Here is a 21725-nt window from a genome sequence, read left to right as displayed (position 1 = left end):
GCATGGATACTGTATAGTGTACAGTTTTTCCATGATACTGTATTGTACTGTATTGTACACTGTAAAGGACGGCTTGTCCGTCCGCCCTAATGCACTGTACAGTGTACAGTTCTTCCATGATACTGTATAGTACTGTACTGTACACTGTAAAGGATGTGCTGTCCGTCCACGACACCGTACTGTCGTGTCCAGTGTACAGTACAGTGTACAGTGTACAGTCCCTCCATGATACTGTACTGTGTACTGTAATATTCGGGACGGAACGGTACCCATGGACGCAAGAAGAACTCGCTGGTACAAAAACATCTTGCGCCGGTCCTTTTTGTCGGCCATTGGTTCTCCATTCCACAAAACTTCTTTCGTCGAGCTTCTATCATTCTTTCGCTATCGAGCATCTTATTTCCTCACCATACCTACAAAATCATCATGTACTAGTGGATGTTGTCCTTCATGTTATTAGTGAGAAGATCTTGTTAAAGCATTGGACACGAACCCGTCTAGTAGTGGACGAGTCATTACCATCTTGAAGACAGTATGGCTGGAATGGATAGATTAGTGGTCAGTTGGATCGTCGTCATCATCATCGGTTTTGTCTCTAGGCCTTCAGCCTTAGCCACAGATTCAGATTCTACTACTTTGCTACCTTCTACCACGTCGACCGATAGTTTGATGGTGACCAATTCAACGCAAAATAGGGAAGATAAATGTAGTCATTCACTGATGCAATGCAGTCAATTACCTGCTATATGCTTGCAATGTGACATGACCTACAACTGCTTTTATGGAGAAGAATTAACTGTCAATTGTTCATCTTTACCTGGCATCAACTGTAAAGTGAGTAATTGGACATTGATTACACTACCATCACGAATCATCTAATCTACTTGCCCACTCAATCGATTCAATTCCGAATGCCGTCTTAACGACGTTGTAGAACGGCTAATAATGCACCAGAGTAGTCTGTCCAATGGATCGGATCAATTGGCTGAGAACGATAGTGATAGACACTAAAATACTCGTATAGAGAAAGACTTGTACTGTGCCGGACAATGTACTACTCTAGTCTACAGTATCGCTACAATCGTCATTTCAACTTGTTTATTCTCTCTACTCTACCGAAGAGAATGTTGACTGCTTTTGTTAAACTTTTTCAATCGTCAATGAGTCATTCAATTACTGTACGAGTAGATGGGTTATTCATGGCTTCAGTTTGACATGAATCCATCCATCATACTATAAGGCAATAGTTTCTTACAGCCTGGTATTACTCCGCTATCGTGATAACGTAGAAAGTTCTCATGAATTCAAATAAGAGTTCTACTTGTTCATAAGTTAAGACTTTCTAGTTCCTAGTAGTCCAATTGAAAGTTTGCTAGCTGGAATGATTATGTTATAAAACTGTAAGTTCACTTGATCTACATTGTCGATACAAATCGCATTGCCCGATAGCCTACTGTAACAGACACTGTTGTGGCCTTTTACTCTACTTCTAAAAATCACTCTGATCTATCTCGGAGCATCCAAAAATCAACCTACTGCAACATACGTGTACAGTAGAGTACATGTAGGCATACTTTTATGCCCATGGAATATACTTACCCTTGGGATGTCCTAATAGGGACTTTTAAAATAACTTGCTGACGCTATATCACCTATTCTTACAGATACACGACCTGAACAAAGTATTTTCTGTTTGTACACCAGACTTAGTAATCTATCACCAATGACTACACGCCAACGATACTATATTATTTTTCACTGGGATAATAGTAATGATAGCATTATCTTGCTTTACAGACAGCGTTAAAACTAATGCTAGTCTTTTATTAATTAATCTTATCATAAATTATTTTAGGGAGATGATAATTTCATTCGATCAATGAAATGTGCGTTTTGCTATCAATTTCCATCTTCCAATTATACATGTTCTAGCAACTTCAGTTGCCGTGTAAGAATCGCATACTCCTTATACATTACTTTTACCAAGAGCACTACTTCTCAATCGAACTATAAATGATATTGTTGTTCTTGTATTAATAGGCTGTCGGAAATAAAAGTACCTCAACATATATTGCCACCTGCACCATCGATAATAGTATTCTTTGCTTAGGTAAGTACTCGCGTATAGTCGTATTTCATGGTAATATATCATAAATACTTGATCGCTATAGGCATCAAATGGTGACACTACTTTACTAAGGATAAATTAAATAAACTAAATTTGAAGGAAGTAGAACATTTCAAAAAAATGTTAAATGTAATTGGACTTCGGGACATCACTGGAGCACAGCTGTTATACTTAGGTGCGTATCGCTAGCGAGACCATTAATCAATCCTCTAGTTTAATTGCCACTTACTACCTAGTTTATATTGTACCATTGATGATAATAAAATAATGATGAATAAAACATTGCAATAAACTCTTACCAATAGCTAATCTTATTGATTCTACTACACGATATCCTTTAATTAGACTTGTACCAAACAAGTTATTTAATATCATTTTGTCTATTGATCCGAAACTTTCAGTATTACCTTGGGAGGTTTTGGCGCTGATCGGTTTTATTTAGGGTATTGGCGTACAGGCCTAGGCAAATTGTTTAGTCTTGGTGGTCTAGGAGTCTGGACACTAATAGATGTTGTTCTAATTGCTATTGGTTATTTAAAGCCAGAGGATGGTTCGTTGTATTTATAAATGCAGCCTTTAATTTTCAAACGTTTATGTGCATTCTGGATTGTACAAAGCAGCGCAAATGTGATGCAATATTGAATACTGCATTGAGCCGTTGTAAAGCATCAAGTTTATTTTCTGTAAAGGATATTGTTTCATAATTCGATAAATTACATTATCTATATTAAAGGTGTTTGTTATGAGACTCGTCAATATTACAGTGATCACTTTACCAATACGTTGTTATATATGAAATACGTAACTCATGTAAATAAGTAAACTTGTTTTGGACGTTGTTAATTACTATAGTATATCGTTGTAATTGTATATCAAATTACCAAGCAGTATCAAAGCACTAATTATAGTACTAATGTAGATTACGATCTAATAATCTCGAATTTAAATTAAATTAGTTTTGATATCGAATAATTTCCTTAAAATCCTGCAAATTGAGTTATGGATTAACAATAATTATCTGGATGTGAAAGTTCTGCTGCTTGCTAGTCGCTGTACATAACCACACATTGTATCAGAGAGGGATTTCTCGAAACTGTACTAATATTATTGAAGATATATTTTTAAATATGAGTAACTTATTACCATTACATTAAATGATTATCAAACGATAATTTATTCTATTTACTATCTGACTTCATACAGATAGTGAAAATAAGTCAATGCTTACGATGTGTACGATTAGTGAATACGCGTACTTACAATGTGTATAAATTCTTGAATTCAAAATTCTTTTCTTATTATAAAATTACATAATAAATAGCATATGCATTTATTACATATATATATACACTAGTTAGCTATCATTGGCTTTTGAAATCAAGATTTTGCAATCTGTAAGCTGATAACATCTTGTAGTCGCTTGTTAGTTATTATTATAGTGCTGTCCAAAAGAATTATTTTGTTTTCCCCACTATACTGTACTAGCATATGAGTATTTACGGTATAAATCTAATCTGTTCACGTACGGTGACTGTAAAAATGAAAACATTACGCCAAATTTTTTCGTTTTTAAACTCATTCCTGATATTGGGCTAGTAATTAAGGAGATTTCACTGTAAATTATCGGATATCACGATAGATTATCCTTATTTTTTAAAGAATACATGAGGATGCAAGTAGCGCTAACGCTAATATTGATAGCCATTCAAGGTAGTGGCTTGGCCCAATCACGCTTTGTCAATTTCTTTGCACCAATATGAATTATAACATTGCCTATATTCGTATGTACAGTACACGACGTATGCATGCAGCTGTCACTACAATTCTCTACGCCTTACTATGATCGCATTTAGCAGATAATAGATCAATAAATTAGAATGTTTCTAGACACCATACAAAGAATTGACGCAAAACATTTGATTTATTTACCATTAGCAATATCATCAAAAGATTACTTTAAAAATGTAATAAGATGAGATATAATGAATGAAACACATGCCAGGTTAAAATCAGCTTCTAATTATAGAATTTAATCTTGTTTAGATAAATAAATTTCTACGACTTAAAACAGACTGCGGGCATTAGACACATAATGCATGCTATTAGTCGATATAAATGTGCTAGTTTAATAAAATTTATAAACTACCGAAAGAAAAATTATCATATAGCCGCAGGAACGTTATTACTTCTATCTTGGATAAAGCGCTACTATGGTCAACAAAACCTGTGATTGGCAAATCAAACCAGATTAAAGATCTTGTAATAGCTTTACATTGGAACTACCTGCGTGAAATAATTCACGGTGGCCCTCATATATATATTTTATAAATAGACATTTTTGTCTGTTAAGTTTGCTGCACCGTCTAGTCTTCCATATTACGGAAACACTGTTGAATACGTTCATTCAATTCCGCAAAATCTGCTTTAATTTTTGCTTCGCCATCTTTACTAGGATCCTAATAGTAGCAAATACGCGTACGTAACGGCATCAATATCATTGAAATAGAGTAGATTATGATGCTGTATGTTTAGAAGTACCCGAAAGTATTCATCACTAGAATGATTAAGTTAATACTAATTCCACGTACCTTGAATTTCATACTACTTAAGGCATACAGTACATCATTCATCTGTTCTTTAATCATTCCCCAAGTAATTTTGTTATCTGCTTGAGCTGTTGACTCAACAGCATGACGAGCCGAATCATAGAAAGATATCATATTTTGAAGCATACCAACAGTTTTATAAAATGGGCAAAAACGATCATAAGGGGTATAACCGTTCTGTTGTAAGAAATCATCTTTAATTAATTTGGCTACTTCTAACGTAATTTTGTCTGCTTCAGCCAATGAACCCTACGGCAGATGAAAAATACATAATTTTAACGAATATTTTCATAGAAAACAACGTAAATATTTTCAGTTATTGTCCATCTTATATTACCTTGCCAACAAGTTGTACAATTTCAGATAGATCTTCTTCTTCTTGTAAAATTTCCTTGACCTAAACCAAACAATTATACTGATGTTGCAATACTATTTTGATCAATAAAATTGAGCTTATATTAAAGTACCTTAGTTCTTAAAGGTACAAACTCCGAGTAATTTTTTTCATAAAAATCATCCAAAGCACGTAGATACTTGCTGTAACTGATAAGCCAGTTGATCGATGGGAAATGCTTACGTTGAGCCAATTTTTTATCTAGACCCCAAAATACCTGAAAAAATATTTACCTAATTTTATAAACTGTTCCTAGCGATTAATATCGTGCATCATTTAAAATATACCTGAACGATACCAAGGGTAGCTGAAGTGACTGGATCGGAAAAGTCACCACCTGGCGGTGATACTGCACCGACAATGCTAACACTACCTTCTCTGCTTGGATTACCAATACATTTGACACGACCTGCTCGTTCATAGAAAGATGCCAAACGTGCACCTAGATAAGCGGGGTAACCGCTGTCTATTGATCATTAATGTAATTTTAGAAGATTAGTCAAATGAGTACATTTGGTTCAGTTTTATGACTATAAGTAATATTAACTAGTTACAGTAATCAGACAAGGGTAAATTATCTACTATCAATTGTTAAAGTATTTACCAGCAGGCATTTCAGCTAAACGTCCGGAAATTTCACGCAAGGCCTCAGCCCATCTGGAGGTAGAATCTGCCATCATACTCACGTTATATCCCATATCACGGAAGTACTCTGATAAGGTAATACCTAGAATAAAATGGATAATTGTAAGAAGTGACAGGGTTCAACTCGGTAGCTCTATACCACTACTTGACTTTAATCATATGATACAATTACCATAGAAAGGCTAAAAAAGTGTAGCCAATTTAGAAATTGAATAGTTTAAAGTAATACCTGTATAGATTGATGCTTCACGAGCAGCTACAGGCATATTAGAGGTATTGGCAACGAGAGCTGTTCTTTTCATGATAGATTCAGTGACACCACCGATTTCAACAGTGAGCTAACATTATTCAAGATATTCAATTAACTCTTAGAATTTTATATCTTTGAGATTAAGTATTTCAAATCTGACTTTTATATCGAACCTCTGGGAAGTCACGCAATACTTCAGACATTTCATTACCACGCTCACCACAACCAACATAAATGATAACATCGGAGTTGGAATACTTAGAAAGCGACTGAGAAATAACAGTTTTACCGCATCCGAATGCTCCAGGAATAGCAGTAGTTCCACCCAAGACGCAGCTATATAATATACAATGAAACATTAGTTGAGTTTATTATTATAAATATCTCAATCTATTTCTTACTTCATACAGAAATCACTATGTAAAATATGTTAGATGAAAGTTATATCCTTACGGGAAAAGGGAATCAAGTACTCTTTGACCAGTAAGTAGTGGATGATTTGCTGCCAATTTCTCAGCAACTGGACGTAGCTGACGAACAGGCCATACCTGTGTTGACAAAATGGTAATAAAGGTTAAAAAATTCTTTTAATAAACGCTTGGCACGTATGCCTATACACATGTATTACATGTGTTGACTATCCTCATTTGAACATGGAAACTATCAAGGAAATCTATCAATGCGCTTACAATATACCATACTATAAGTAGGCAGAATAGATGAACAACAAAACAACAATTAGTTTGGTAGATTCTTTACCTGCAACATCGTATAGGAGCTCTTCTCACCGTCAAATTCAGTTTCTAATACAACATCCTGTAACACAATTCAAACCGTTAGTGTAAAATTGCCACTCAACTAGACGACAGGAATAGCATGATATATTGTTCAATCGTAATGTATTGGACTAACGTTGATGGTATAATTTCCAGGGGGTGCAATGTAAGTTACAGTTCCTCTAGCACTCGGGGGCAACATTAAGCGGTGCTCAATCAAAGAATTTTCACGGATAATACCATATATATCACCACCAGTGATATGAGAACCAACTTTAGCGTCTCTAGGTTTAAATTCCCATTGTGCGGTACGACCGAGAGCAGAAGTGTTGACACCACGGGGAATATAGATACTTTCAGTCATTTCGTTAATATCCTAGAGAAATTAGGTTACAGGTTATATTTTCATGCAAAATGCACTATTGTAATAATTGTTTTATGACACTGGATAAAAATACCTTCAAAGGACGTTGAATTCCATCAAAAATGCTACCCATAATACCTGGAGAGCGCAAACAATTATAGAAACATAAGTTCACTATAAACTACTATTTCTGTTTCTATCGCCGCAAGTTATAGTAACCTTAAGATTATTTGAAAAACACATCAATCGATGTAATAACTATTACAGGAATAGCAATATCAACTTGCCTGGGCCTAATTCGACGGATAATGGCTTGCCTGTCCTAAGTACAGGATCGCCAACTGTTACACCAGCTATAGTTAGTTACACGAGTTAAGGAAGACGAAGTTATTTAGGGTTATGAATCACAGCGAATAGGCAATATGCAGTATTTTCGTGAACAATAATTAATTCAATTTTCGGTAACGTAGGCTTAGTGTGGTGATTCGTAGTATGAAATTTGTACAATTGCCCAAAGATGCTGGATCAACATAATCCAAGGTATGATGATGAAGTAAGTCGGTAATTGTATCATCTACAATTGTAGTTCCCAATATTTTCCTAACATACTATAGCTTGCAGACAACTTTGTATGGTTGATTGATTGAACTACATGTACCATAAATTAGTATTTATTGACTAAAAAACGATCATTTGGACAATGCAATGTTGGACATAGGATACAGGTTTCTTCATATGTCTGAATTGTGGCGGAATCTCCTTCCAAACGGATAATTTCTCCTACCAATTCACTATGACCGACACGTACCTAATTGAATCAATCATTAATAATGTCAGTAAGAAATCAATCAATCTACCAGTCAGTCTATCCATTACGATAGTATTTAGAATGGCCTATTTTATAGAAGAATGCAGCTACAAGGTAAAAGCGCTCTTTCTTATCATAAAAACTTTAGCTGTACTTGTCAACGATATAGAACAGTATCAAGAGAGGGGAAAAAATAGAAAGCAGTAACTTCTCTGTTGCTAGTATACATTATAGTATGCAGTATACGGCATATGTTGTCAAAAAACAGAATGCCAGTTCCACCAACAAGTGGATGACTGTACATATGTCATGCATCTTCAGTATAATAAAGCGTAAGATTTCTAGCGGCGACTATGGTATTTAGTGGCTTCGCATCCACTTTGTTCAGTTTTGGATAGAATTGAAATTGTGTCGCTTTCACAATTTTCATCCATCATAGCATCATACAGCAATAATAATCAATGAGAAAAACATTTGTTTGATTGAGCATGGAAAAAAAGGATCGCTGTAGTGAATTATTTAATAACCATATTGCCAGCAAATGCACATCTGCCTGATTCATTGCGTGACCAGTACATTGAAGAGTATATTTTTTTAAAGTAGAATCATTTGATCGATCCTTTCACTTACCAATTCGTACATAGCAGCACCACTCATTTTAGTAGCGGTAACCACTGAAAGTCAAAAAGGGGAAGACAATAAAGATTTATTAAGTGTCATCAAAACGATCAAGCAAAGTCATTTTTATCCATTGACATCTAACAAGAACCCTTGAATCACTGTTCGACTTACCAGGACCGGAGACGGCATGTACATAACCGTACATGCTCTCACGGTCTTCATCCGATGTTTTAATCAATTTTTTCGATTTATCTGCAGACTACATAGTAATATATTGATGCAAGTGAATGAATTAGCTAGCCATGAAAGAGTTATTCCTTTTAAAACATCGTTCTACAAGCTATTTTGCTCAATAATAACTCACCATGTTGCAAACTCCTCAATCCTCTGGAAGAGATAGACTACCGTAATGACCCACTGGGCAATGTGCAGCTACGTACGTAACGTAGTCGAGTTTATAATGGCCTGATGCTAACATAGATCAAGGTGACTGCGTTGCTCAGCAGCTTGAAGCACTACCTTGTGTATGAAGAAGGACGCTGAACTGCAGCATTCACTTTCCAGTCGTCGTACTGTACAGTACGACGACTGTACGGATGAGTCACAGTCGTACTGTACCGTACCGTACCGTACAGTGTACAGTCCGGTAGGCTACGGTACACTCTGTCGACAAGTACTGTACAGTCCCGTACTGTACTGTATGACGGAAGCAGGGATATCGAGGGAAAACAGAATCAGCGCATGTCGGTATGACAGTCACGTGTGATGGATTTCAGAAAAGTTCAACAACGGTAGAATATTTAGTTTAATCATACAGTTGAGAAAAAACCTACAGTACTGTACAGTAGTATTGTAGGTACTGATGTGGGTGGATCATAGAGTTGAGAAAAAAACATACAGTACAGTACAGTAGAGCGTTAACTTCGCTAAAACCTACCATAGGGTAGACTGTTAAGTACAATCTGATACAGTACAGAACGTACTGGTGTGGCTTTACTGTGAAGTATTGTTACTGGACAGGACACTCCTGTGAATCAATTTGTGATCATCACGACTGTCACAAGACTGGACTTCAATGTACAGTACAGTACACTGTACAGTACAGTACACTACACTACAGTACAATGTACAGTACAACACCTGGACTCGAGCTCGGGGGGGGGAGTGTTTGTATAGCGATTGCACTCATTTCGGGTTCGAAAATCAACAATTTGATCGGGTTTTATCGGGTTCGGGTTGCTTGCTTCTCCATTCAAGGACCTTACCTGATACACTAGTATTCTACTTTAATACAAGTATTCCTATAGCGCAGTTAAAACACATTTACATCATCCATAAAGAACACCACGTAGTGTACGTACGTATTGCTGACCTTGGAAAAAAAGGCTTCTTTACAGTTAGTCAACGGTAAATCAACACCTACGAACTTTATCCAAACATCAGACTTAATCAACCTGCGCGTTTTATGTACAGTACAGTATGTATAATCTCGATATGCAGTATTAACGTACAATATATTACATACAGTACTGTAGTGTGCATCACTTGTGGCAAGTGGCGCGAGAGACAGTATAATGACGTCTTCATTACACTATGCACAACTGCTATCGTACGTTGTTTTTTTCGGCAGTTTACTACGGTACTAGCTTTCTAGGCTGCGTCTACTTCAAACTCGCTTGACTTCACAGTGGTAGACAGCGACGCATAAACCGAATTGCGTCGTTTAGCATTATTTTTTTCCATGATATCTATAAAATCGGCTATGTAATTGCTTGTTTGACCCTCGATGCTGTCAGGATAAGATATAGAGTAATAGCTTCACCATAATCAATTTTACCGATCTACAGTATACTCATATGTATTACGACATAGCCATCGTTTAACAATCACTTTTTGCAAGATTTCTTCTTAAAGTCTGTCAATGCTATCCCAAATACCTTTGATTTTCTGACATACACGTATACAGAAGTTGCAGCATTATGCTACCGTTACTATAGCATGCTAGCTTTTACCCGGTAAATGAAATAAAGAAGCTACGAGCTCGTATTATAATACAGCTGATATTATATGGGCATTACTTGAGTGACTTAATCCTATCCTAAAGGTATTTAACATCCAAATGCATGTATGAATCATCCACTAATTTACTCTATGCGCTACAAAGCCTACCAAAATCACAAGCGGCAATACAACATACAAAGTTAGTAATTATCCCTTCATACAGGTGACTTTATTAGCATAACTTCCCTAAGATATTGAGGCATTGCTAACACGCAAAAGATATGTTGAATCCAATTTAAATAGCAAGCGTATATCCAGGGTACTAATAAAGTACCAGCAGTGGAGATCGATCAAAGCATAACTAGGAAATATTGCATGAAAACATCAATTCTCCAGAGAAATACTGCAACTACACCGCTACGTATTTAGAATTCAGTTTTAGGACGCTTTTCTCTCCATTCCTTAATTTTGGGATTATTGGCAATACGATCAAACAACCCATTCAAACCAGGGAAACTCTGTAAGACATCTTCTTTAGCTCCTTTAAGGTACTCAGCAGCAAAGAAGAAGTATAAATCGCCAACGGTTAACTGTAAACAAAGCAAAACGTTAGAAATAGGCTATAACAATTGTGCACTACTGTATATGTACACTTGCAAAAAAAGGATTCAACAATTGTATATACTTCAGCTACAGCGCACAATCGAGGGCTGCTTCGTACTTACTGAGTCGCCAGCAAAATAACTAGTACCACCTTCCTGAAATACTTTTTCAACAGCAACCAACCATGTCGGTATAAATTTTTCAGTCAGCTCCTTCTGCTTATCGGCCTGCATGCATATGACGATAGCAAAGGAATAAAAATCCGAGATCAGATTCGTAATATATCTACTAGATACTAGGATACCTAATTTCTTAACATTGACATTACTACACACGCACTTAGAGCTACCCATATACAGGATATCAAAGTATTACAAGGAATGCGATAAATATCGCTAAAATGTGATTATAAATATAAATTACTCGTGCAAGTTACAGTTTCCAAAAAGTAAGAAATATAATAGGATACCACATCGCATAATGTTATCATTCTAATAATTATAACTGACCTTTATGGCTTCATCTGCTTCAAAGTGAGCTGCAACGAGCTTGGTTATCAAGTCAGAAACAGCTCCCTCAACGAGATAGATCTTATACACATCATTACTGGTTTTACCGGCAAAACCTAACATATGGTGATAGTATGTATACCACGTATTAGTAGTGTTTTACCTAAGCAGTTTCATCACATCTTCAATAAGCTCAATCTTCCAACTTTAGTGAATAAAGTATTATGTTATAAATAGAGACACGCGCTAAAGTTCAAATTATAATAGCTACTACTAGACACCGTCCGTACCCAAGTTGCAATACGGTATATATATAACATAAATACTACTTTACAGTGATAAATTCAGACAAATAGGATAATTTGCATAAACTACATATATTGGTTATCTACTGTATACTGCTTGGATATTATATTATATACTTATAGAGCAGAGTTATTTAATCAAAGTACTGTATGACGGAAAAATAGGCGTTTGATTTAAACTACGAGTATGATAACTTTGGCTTACATTAAGTTTGCCTATATCGACCAAATGATTACAGCTAGATCTTTACTTAAGGTGTAATAGCTGGTTATACTACTCAAAGTAACAGCAGTTTACTAAATGAATACATGTTATGGTATTAGAGAAATATTGGAGGATCATAGATTACCACGACGCACCAATTCAGAAACAGTATACAGTATATTTAAATCAATTAACATAAACCTTCAATCGACTGTTAGTTTTATATCATTTCGCTATGCATAAAGGTTTCAACTGGTAAACGTTTGAAATAATCCTAGTAACTATAATTTAATCGAACTAGCTTCATAGTACCATTGTCAAACAGATAAAGTCAAATTACTCAGACAACCAACGAAGGTTAGTATTTCCTTCTAATATACTGTACGCGTACTATGCACTAGTATGCAGCATGCATATGGCATAACATACCGAATTCTTTGGCAAGATAGGCGACAATCGCATTACTTTGGCATAACACTTTGCCATCAACTTCTAGAATCGGCAGTTGTCCAAAGGGAGCTTTAGAACCTGAAGTCCAAAAAAAAGTGACATTTGTTTACAGCTTAGCATTCGTATATAACCGATGTAATTGCGCATGACTGCACCGATTTAATTAATCAATAATTAATTAATTATGACAATATATATATATATATTTATACTGTGCTGTACTGTGTACTATCTGCTAGCACTTCCGAGTTTTGAGTACTGTTTTAGACAAATACAGACACAGTAGGTTGGTAAATCTGGTAACCAAAGAAATAAAAGAAAATGAAAATTAATTACAGTATCTCCATTATCTCTCTCTCTTTCATCCCTACGGTAGTGCCTGCCATCATAGAACCACAGAAGTATCAATTTTGTCAAAATCCTTTTATTGCACACAGAAGCACAGATTACAGTAAAAGTACAGAACGCTAATGGGTATGCAGCGTTGATGTAGCACGCCAAAATGGTGCAAAGACAAAGACTAAAATATTTGCTAGCGTTACGATTCATGAGGATCAAATGAAACTGCACAGATCAACAGTAATATGAGTCGAAATGAATTTTTACAGTATTTCTTATACTGTACTTTCTTGATTTTATAACTGCACTAAATGACGATCTATTGAGTCTCCTTACTCATTGATATTGTCATAGTATCAGTAGAGTGACTTCGTAAGGGTCAGTCTTAGATGCGCATGTATTTGAACTTCATATGCATATAGAATCTTCTAGAATACTCAGTCTATGTATATTATAATAACTAACTAATAAGTTCTAGAATATTCCATGATACTGTAGCTGTCATTCTTTATTAGTTCGCATTTATAAGTCTTAATAAAGTTCTATTCCTTGCAAACGCTTTGACGATCAACTGCTTACTATAATAGTGTATCTGCTGAGACACTGATCATACCAACTCGTATAAGGTCGATTTAGAATGAGCCAGCCTTCGATTGCATAATCTTTCATTTTGCAAAATAGTACCATGAAAATGATCGACCTGACTTAAGCTGAAGTGTATACTGCAACTGATTTGCTGGATTATTCTTGATAGAATTCTTATAATCTTTTTTAATATACAGTATGACCAGGGATGTACGAGAATGATTTGCAAAACGAACTACTACAAGACACGGCATATCGAACAACATGTCCATTGTACTGTACAGAACGACTAAACCAATAAACTGATATAAATCAGTGTTTTGCAGCGAAAGCGGATAAGAGTCCATGACTCCTTTGTTAAAATATACTAGCTTCGTAATACCCGTTGTAAAACGGGCACAGTCGAATCTAGCTTTGCTTACCACGCTTCGCCACACAGATTATGACTTTGTGTTTACTGGGCGTACGCCTGATTTACACTCAGTAAAAATGTGGTAATTGATGAAATTTCAACTTTCCATGTGCAAAATAGTAACGCCAATCTACCGCAATTGTTGATACAGTAGTAGTACAGCACTGACAAGAGAAAGGGGAGCAGAAAGAGAGGACAGTCTAAATTATATACTCGTATACTGTATATATATATATTATCATCTACGCTGGAAAAGAAGTGCAGTACAGTACGCACTCTGAGTGCTAGTCATTTTTTTTTATTTATTTATTATCATTACTCTAACCGGCTTTCTGCTTTGCCCATTCTTCAGAACTCAAGCGAAGATCTTCATATGGAGTATCACTTAAAGCGAACAAGTAGCGAATGATTTCTCCACGTCCGCGGCTGTTAAAGTAAGTCAATTTGTAGCTCGGCATGTCCAAAGATCTTCGGTAACGCTAAAAACAGATGTGTTTCTTTCTTGCTCGTTGCTTGTGCTGTAGCGTGTGTGTGGGCTTCTGATCACATGTTTAGATGACGTACAGTACTGTACTGTACAGATTGTACAGATCAAGATCATGACGTACCGTACTCTAGTACTGTACGCATGGGCAATTGGGCATATGAAATAAAACTATGACGAAGAACCACTGACAAGGAGTCAATTACTTAGCCAAAAGTTGAAAATGAGGCTCTATTATTTAGTGTTAATTTAATTTAATTACAGGGTTTTAAAATAAAATTGAGGAAAAGAAAAAGTATGGCTGTCGCGGTACGCCGTTACTAATTAAGCAACTGTTGATTAATGAATGCTTATGAATAGATAAGATAAGGTTATGTGCTATGTTTAATGCGCTTGTAGCTGATAATAGAATGGTAGAAATGCGATAGAAATAGAAGTTGTTAACAGTTAATTTACTGTAGGTTTGTAAGGTGTGTTAATCTCTAAAAATTGAGCCGTATATGGACGAAGGTTAAGCGTCTTAACACCTGATAGCTTGCAGCCATCTAAGTCTGAGAATATCGACATGTACGTATATTTAGTAATGGTATTATACTAATTAATGTAACTTGTAAAGTATGAATTCTCACCCGTTAATATTGGAATTCACTGTAGAAGCCCATTTAAGCGCGTGTGTTTGTAGAATAAAGTTAGTAATTGCTCAAGAAATGGCAAGACTCATATCGTGAAGAATAGTGTAATAATTAGTCAGTTGTCTGTAGAGATCAGCCGAGAAATCGAGTTCTCAAACACTGCTCTCATAGAAACTGAAAGTACTGGGAGAAATAGCCCAAGTTTTAAGTAACTACACTAGAGTTCTTTACTTTCCTTTGCCACAAGTGAGGGTTGTGACAATGGCGTTCAGTATTTGAAATTTTGAAAAGATTAGAGAAACTAAGCTGAGATAAAGATAAATTTGAAACTGGCTGTTATGTCTTGTGTCATCGATATATTTGCGTATACTCGTATGTACTGTGTACACTATACTGTACTCCTTACTTTAATTAATGAATGAATTACTGTCCACTCAGATATACAGTATGCTGTCCTGCAGCTTTAATCTTTTCCTAGAAATCACGTTTTCGTAGTGAGCAACAATTACAATGTTGACAAAAAGACAGATAATGTTAAGGTTATCACAGAGCTTAACATTATCTGTGTTTTGAACTCTAGTAATCCATTGTTTCATTTTATGCTTACCACAGAACTAGGGTCTGAATAGAAGATTAGCAATTCAGAACTTAATTCTAAGGTCATCAACGAGCATAATCACAGACCTTTACTCAAGTAATCCATAACTTAATTTTAAAGTCATTTAGATTGCTGATGGTAGCTGGTGTTTATGCGCCAGTACCACCCTAAAATGCTCAGCTTGATACTGTATCCGGGTTCATTTGAGGATTCAAGAACCTCGTCAAGATTTACAGTACTGTACTATACTATTATAGCAATTATCATTTGACAACTCCATTCACTCAATCGTTTAAGCATAAACAATTTTCTCGACAGCGCCAAGTCTAATATCTATTCCTTCCAAAACTGTCTCGTACTATCTTTTAATATCCTATTCAGCCACTCGATGCCCATTATATTGCTACCTATATATGCTGTAGAGATGTAAATGTAGCTGGTAATTATGCTTTAATATGGGCAACTTTATTGAAAGGGATTTGAAAACGACAAAGCATAGATAACATACAAAAGGAATGTTGCACTCAGCTCAAGTATAATATAATATTTTCCAGGGTACCAATCAAATACAAGTTATGGAGATTGGTTGCAAGTTGGGAATTGCACTGAATTACCAATTCTAATGGAAAACAAAGTCGCTGTAACATTACTGTATATTTAGTGATCGGTTTTCGGGCGCTTTTCTCTCCACGCCTTAATTCTAGGATTATTAGCTATGCGATCGAACAACCCATCCAAAGCAGGGACACTTTTAAAGATATCTTTGTTCATGCTTTGAAGGGTCTCGGCAGTGAGGAGAAAATATAAATCGCCAAGGGTCAACTAAAGACAAAATGCAATATTATTAAGAATATGTTGATAGCTTTACAGTATGCATCTGCAAATTGCAGCTTGGAATCACGTTACAAGTATCACTTAGTACTTACTGAGTCGCCAACGAAAAAACTGGTACCTCCTTCCTTATATACTTTTTCAACAGCACTTAACCATGGAGGAAGAAAATTTTCAGAGAAATCTTTCAGTTTTTCGGCCTGTAAATGATACCGGATGCGTCAATACATATTAACTTTCTGAAGTGAACAAACTATTACGGCACATGAATCACTGTATATTATTACTACGTGCTTAGAATAGTTTATGTACTTTCTAGGAATACCAAGAAGGTAAAAAAGGAATGTCTTAAAACATTCATTAATTTAAGAGTAGATCGAATAGAGTAGCGTAGCGTATTGTATATCATATTATAATCATATTGTAAATCTATGATGCTGATGCCTTACCTTTTTCGCTTCGTCCGCTTCGAAGAAAATACCAATAAGCTTAGTCATTACATCAGTAACAGCTCCTTGAACGGCGTAAACTTTGTATTCATCCGCACTAGTTTTACCAGCAAATCCTACAATATAGTATAGTTTATTATTATATCAGGTATTCAGATGATGAAGGTTTATCTAGCTATATCTATGGCATAAATGAATCAATACAACAAAATAAACTTCACAATCTTTCTGTGTGCCTTTATCGTAGTAAAATTCAAAAGATACGTATAACTACCGTAAACAAGATCAATGCAAATTATGACTAATTAAAGCCGTAAATAAGGAGTAATAAACGTAGAAGTGTACAGTAATAACATCCTACGGTGAATGATAAGAAATAGATAATGTAGGATGAGTAGCAATTAGATTTACTCGTACTGTATATCTTAAGTACTTCTACGAGGGTATAGCAAATGCCTACCAAATTCTCGAGCCAGATAGGCTGCAATTGCGTGACTCTGGCACAGTACTTTGTCATCAACTTCTAACATCGGCAGCTGTCCAAAAGGAGCCTTAGAATCTGCAATTTAGATTAAAACTTTTCAATCATTCTCATCGTAAATAATTTTTATGCGATGTAGTTATTATAGTTTTACGGCCTTCAAAAGAACAATACAAATTGTATGTGAATTCCTGATAGATTACCACTGATGGTTCAATTGAAAATTGTATAGAAGCAATAAACGGAAGTCATTTTGTTTTGCTGTATTAACAACATTAAAGCTATACTACGATTCAGAGGTGTATGCTTGATCTACAGTACTATCTCTATAGGTCCGCGTACTGCTAGAGAGATTTAAGTTGCACACTGAATTTCTCTACACTGCATTCTATTTCTACTGTCGATTGAAGCTGGATCACGCTGAATGTACATTACAGCACTAACCGGATTTCATCTTTTTCCATTCCTCCGAAGTAACACGAACATCTTCGTAAGGGACACCGGCTAAAGCGAATAAGTAGCGAATAATTTCGCCACGACCTCGACTGTTAAAGTACGTTAAACGGTAGCTCGGCATCGTGAAAATCAATTGGTAAAAATTGCGACAAAGATTTTTCAGCAAGCGTGCACTGCACACTCTGTGGATTGCTTAAAGCAGGGAAGATTTTGAAATTGTTATGACGTATTTGAAGTTTTCTTGTCTGACCTATCACTAGGGCTATCTACACTGACGTCACAAAGTACAGTACAGTACAGTACAGTACTGTACAGTGTACAGTACGGTACTCTACACGACATCATTGGAAAACCACCGACAATGACTAAGGGAAAAGTTGATAACCAAAACTCAAGGGCTGCCACTGCAGACACTAGCACTAGATATCACATTTACTGTCAGCAACAAAATGCTGACGAACTAACAGCTAATGTTAACGGTTACCACAGAGCTTAATCCTGGATTGAACTTAAGCAATCCATAATTTAATTTTATGGTTACTGCAGAGCTAAAGTATGAATAGAACATTAGCAATTTATAACTTGATATTTTAAGGTTACCAAGGAGCATCATCACATGGGACTTTTACTCAAGTACTGTAATCCATCACTTAATTTTGAAGTCATTTAGATTGCTACAGTAGCTGGTGTTAGCATCTTAGCAATTTATAACTTAATATTTTAAGGTTACCAGGAGCATAATCACAGGGGGCTTTTACTCAAGTACTGTAATCCATCACTTAATTTGCAAGTCATTTAGATTGCTACTGTAGCTGGTGTTTATGCGACAGTACTGTCCTAAAATGTTCAGCTTGATACTGTATCCAGGTTCATTTAAGGATTTAAGAATCTGGGTAAGATATACTGTACTGTATTATACTATTATAGCAATGATCATTTGATAACTCCATTCAATCGTTACAGCATAAACAATTTTCTCGATAGCGTCAAGTCTAATATCTATTCCTTCCAAAACTGTCTTGTATTATTTTCTAATATCATGTTCAGCCATTCGATCCCATTATACTGCATACAAAGACGCACAGTACATTGGTACCTACAGTAATATAGAGATAAGTAACGCAGCTGGTAGTTCTAATACGAGCAAATTTATTGAAAGGGATTTAAAGATCACAAGGCACACAGAACAAACAAGGGAATATTGGCACCAATCAGCTATAAGTTAGGGAAGTCGCTTACAATATACGTTAGGAATTGCAATACTAATTACCAATCTAAAGGAAAATAAAATCGCTGCAACTTTTCTGCATGTTTAAAATTGTGTTTTCGGGCGCTTTTCTCTCCAAGCTTTAATTTGGGGAATATTAGCTATGCGATCGAACAGCTCATCCAAAGCAGGAGCACTTTTAAAGATATCTTTGCTACCTTGGCTAAAGACTTGGAGGGTCTCACAGGCGATAAGAAAGTATATATCGGCAAGGGTCAACTAAAAGTAAAATGCAATTACAGTAAGAATATGTTGATAGTGATTACACAGCATATATCTATAAATTATAGCTTGGAGCTATCTCACATGTATTACTAAATACTTACAGAGTCACCAACGAAAAAACTGGTACCACCTTCCTTATATACTTTTTCAACAGCACTTAACCATGAAGGAAGAAAATTTTCAGAGAAATCTTTCTGTTTTTCGGCCTGTAAATAAATGGCACCGGATACGTAAATACATATTAACTTTCTACAGTTGACAAACTATTACATGAGTCACTGCACATTACTACGTGCTTAGAATAGTTTCTGTACTTTCCGCAAGTAACAAGAAGGTAATAAATAGATAATAACTTAAACCATCATAAAACATTGATTAAGATATCTAACGATAACTGCCCAGTAAATACCAGTTACTAGGAAATGCATTACATTGAATACAGTACTGTATTGTATGTCATATCATATTATTATAAATCTACGATACTGATGCCTTACCTTTTTAGTTTCGTCCGCTTCGAAGTGAACACCAATAATCTTAGTCATAGCATCACCAAAAGCTCCTTGAACGACGTAAACTCTGTATTCATCCCAACTAGTTTTACCAGCTAATCCTACAATATAACACATTATTACATCAAGTATTCAGATGATGAAGGTTTATCTAGTTATATCTATGGCTTAAATAAATCGATTAAACAAAGCAAAATAAACTTGACAATCTTTGTGTGTGCCTTTATCGTTGTAAAATTCGAAACATAAGTATAATTGTACAAGATCAATGCGAGTTATGTTTAATTAAAGCCGTAACTAAGGAGTAATAAGCGTACAAGTGTATAGTAATAACATCCTACAATTAACTGTAAGAAATAGATAAATAATTATGATGCAAGACGAGTAGCAATTAGATTTACTCGTATATCTTAAGTACTTATATCTTAAGTACTTATATCATAAATGCCTACCAAATTCTCGAGCAAGATAGACTGCAATTGCGTCACTTTGGCACAGTACTTTATCATCAACTTCTAACATCGGAAGTTGTCCAAAAGGAGCCTTAGAATCTGCAATTTAGATTAAAACTTTTCAATCATTTTCATCGTAAATAATTGTTTACACGATGTAGTTATTATATTTTTACGTAGTTAAAAAGTACAGTAGGAATATTATGCCAATTCCTGACAGATTGCCACTAATGGTTAAATTGACAATTGTATAGAAGCGATAAAAGGAAGTAAAGTAAATTCTGTTTCGCTGTCTTGACAACACTAAAGCTGTAGTACTACGATTCTGTAGATTGCGTACAGCTAGAGAGATTAGGATACATACTAAATTTCTTTGCACTACATTCTATTTGTAGATTGAAGCTGGATGACGCTGGATTGATTTTGGGGGGCAAAAATTAGCAATTTTTAAAAGTATATTACAGCACTAACCGCCTTTTATCTTTTTCCATTCTTCTGAAGTAACGCGAACATCTTCATAAGAGACATCAGCTAAAGCGAATAAGTAGCGAGCAAGTTCGGCACGACCTCGAGCCTCAAAGTACGTTAAACGGTAGTTGGGCATTATGAAATCGTAAAAGTTCCGACAAAGATCTTTCAGCAAAGCGTGCACGCTTACAGGAGACGTTGGAAGTCCTTCTGACGTACTTTACCTATTTAATGGTGAATTTATTAGGCTATAAACACTGACGTCACAGGTGACTGGAGCATCTTTAGGGTTGACTTATGACGTTCTACTAGGGGCGGGGCTATTCCGTTCTCTGCAAATAAACGTCTACTGTACACTGTACAGTACGCCCTTCGCTAGTGTACGACCATCAAATCAATATGGAAGAAAATAGCCAAATCATTTACGATCTCTGATAATGTGATGCCGTTTAAATTGATGAACATAATAAAAATAAGTCGACTCCTTTATTTCAGTTAATAATGAAAGTTTTTACCCTCAGTATTTGTGTTTAAAATGATGCAGACATGCATTAATGTACTGTACAGTACTATAAAATTTTCGATCAAAGTTTATTACACTTGAGTTGTCAGAAGTATTGGACAAGCGTTTCCATGTTGAATACTATTTTACTGTGAAGTAAATTTTATAACGGCCATACTGTTATTTATATCCTCTGCGGTACACTGTTACTACACTATCACTGCTGACTGTATCGATTACGTTTAGCAATAAATAATCTGCTGCTCCTGCAAACCGGAGAGCATAAATTCATAATCTGGTTGTGTTGTTCACTCTCTTGAGCATTATAGTATGCTAGCTTGTGCTTTAGTCGAGGTCTCAAGCATTT

The 21725-nt window shown here is 35.6% G+C and overlaps 5 protein-coding genes across 5 annotated transcripts; 1 reads left to right on the top strand and 4 right to left on the bottom strand.

Moving 5' to 3' along the window:
• Nucleotides 1-720: 720 nt before the first annotated feature.
• Nucleotides 721-2695, top strand: TRIADDRAFT_24056 (uncharacterized protein; the record flags this gene model as incomplete). Its single annotated transcript, XM_002112126.1, has 5 exons — nt 721-834; nt 1856-1948; nt 2041-2114; nt 2232-2303; nt 2530-2695. The coding sequence occupies 5 exons, from the start codon at nt 721-723 to the stop codon at nt 2693-2695; spliced, it is 519 nt and encodes a 172-aa protein (XP_002112162.1).
• Nucleotides 2696-4491: 1796 nt separating this feature from the next.
• Nucleotides 4492-8797, bottom strand: TRIADDRAFT_50246 (uncharacterized protein; the record flags this gene model as incomplete). The annotated part of the gene is made up of 16 exons (XM_002111616.1): nt 4492-4584; nt 4717-4983; nt 5072-5131; nt 5202-5345; nt 5416-5594; nt 5733-5855; nt 6003-6111; nt 6197-6359; nt 6477-6571; nt 6783-6839; nt 6936-7175; nt 7258-7288; nt 7447-7516; nt 7887-7971; nt 8602-8645; nt 8764-8797. 16 exons carry the CDS (start codon nt 8795-8797, stop codon nt 4492-4494), a joined length of 1794 nt encoding a protein of 597 aa, XP_002111652.1.
• Nucleotides 8798-10805: 2008 nt separating this feature from the next.
• TRIADDRAFT_63110 (expressed hypothetical protein) lies at nt 10806-14489 on the bottom strand. Its single transcript, XM_002111615.1, has 5 exons — nt 14327-14489; nt 12645-12743; nt 11706-11821; nt 11319-11423; nt 10806-11183 (listed from the first exon to the last, which is right to left on the bottom strand). The coding sequence occupies exons 1-5, from the start codon at nt 14457-14459 to the stop codon at nt 11019-11021; spliced, it is 618 nt and encodes a 205-aa protein (XP_002111651.1). The 5' UTR covers nt 14460-14489; the 3' UTR covers nt 10806-11018.
• A 1883-nt stretch (nt 14490-16372) lies between these two features.
• TRIADDRAFT_63899 (expressed hypothetical protein) lies at nt 16373-18053 on the bottom strand (the record flags this gene model as incomplete). Its single annotated transcript, XM_002111614.1, has 5 exons — nt 16373-16537; nt 16642-16746; nt 16996-17111; nt 17456-17554; nt 17921-18053. The coding sequence occupies 5 exons, from the start codon at nt 18051-18053 to the stop codon at nt 16373-16375; spliced, it is 618 nt and encodes a 205-aa protein (XP_002111650.1).
• Nucleotides 18054-19217: 1164 nt separating this feature from the next.
• Nucleotides 19218-20992, bottom strand: TRIADDRAFT_63898 (expressed hypothetical protein; the record flags this gene model as incomplete). The annotated part of the gene is made up of 5 exons (XM_002111613.1): nt 19218-19418; nt 19526-19630; nt 19922-20037; nt 20389-20487; nt 20860-20992. The coding sequence occupies 5 exons, from the start codon at nt 20990-20992 to the stop codon at nt 19245-19247; spliced, it is 627 nt and encodes a 208-aa protein (XP_002111649.1). The 3' UTR covers nt 19218-19244.
• Between the last annotated feature and the right edge of the window lie 733 nt (nt 20993-21725).

The sequence above is a fragment of the Trichoplax adhaerens genome, genomic scaffold (genome assembly GCF_000150275.1).
Source record: "Trichoplax adhaerens TRIADscaffold_4 genomic scaffold, whole genome shotgun sequence".
Classification (NCBI taxonomy): domain Eukaryota; kingdom Metazoa; phylum Placozoa; class Uniplacotomia; order Trichoplacea; family Trichoplacidae; genus Trichoplax; species Trichoplax adhaerens.
Note: the sequence above shows the minus strand (reverse complement) of the source record. Positions and strands in the feature narration are given on the sequence as shown.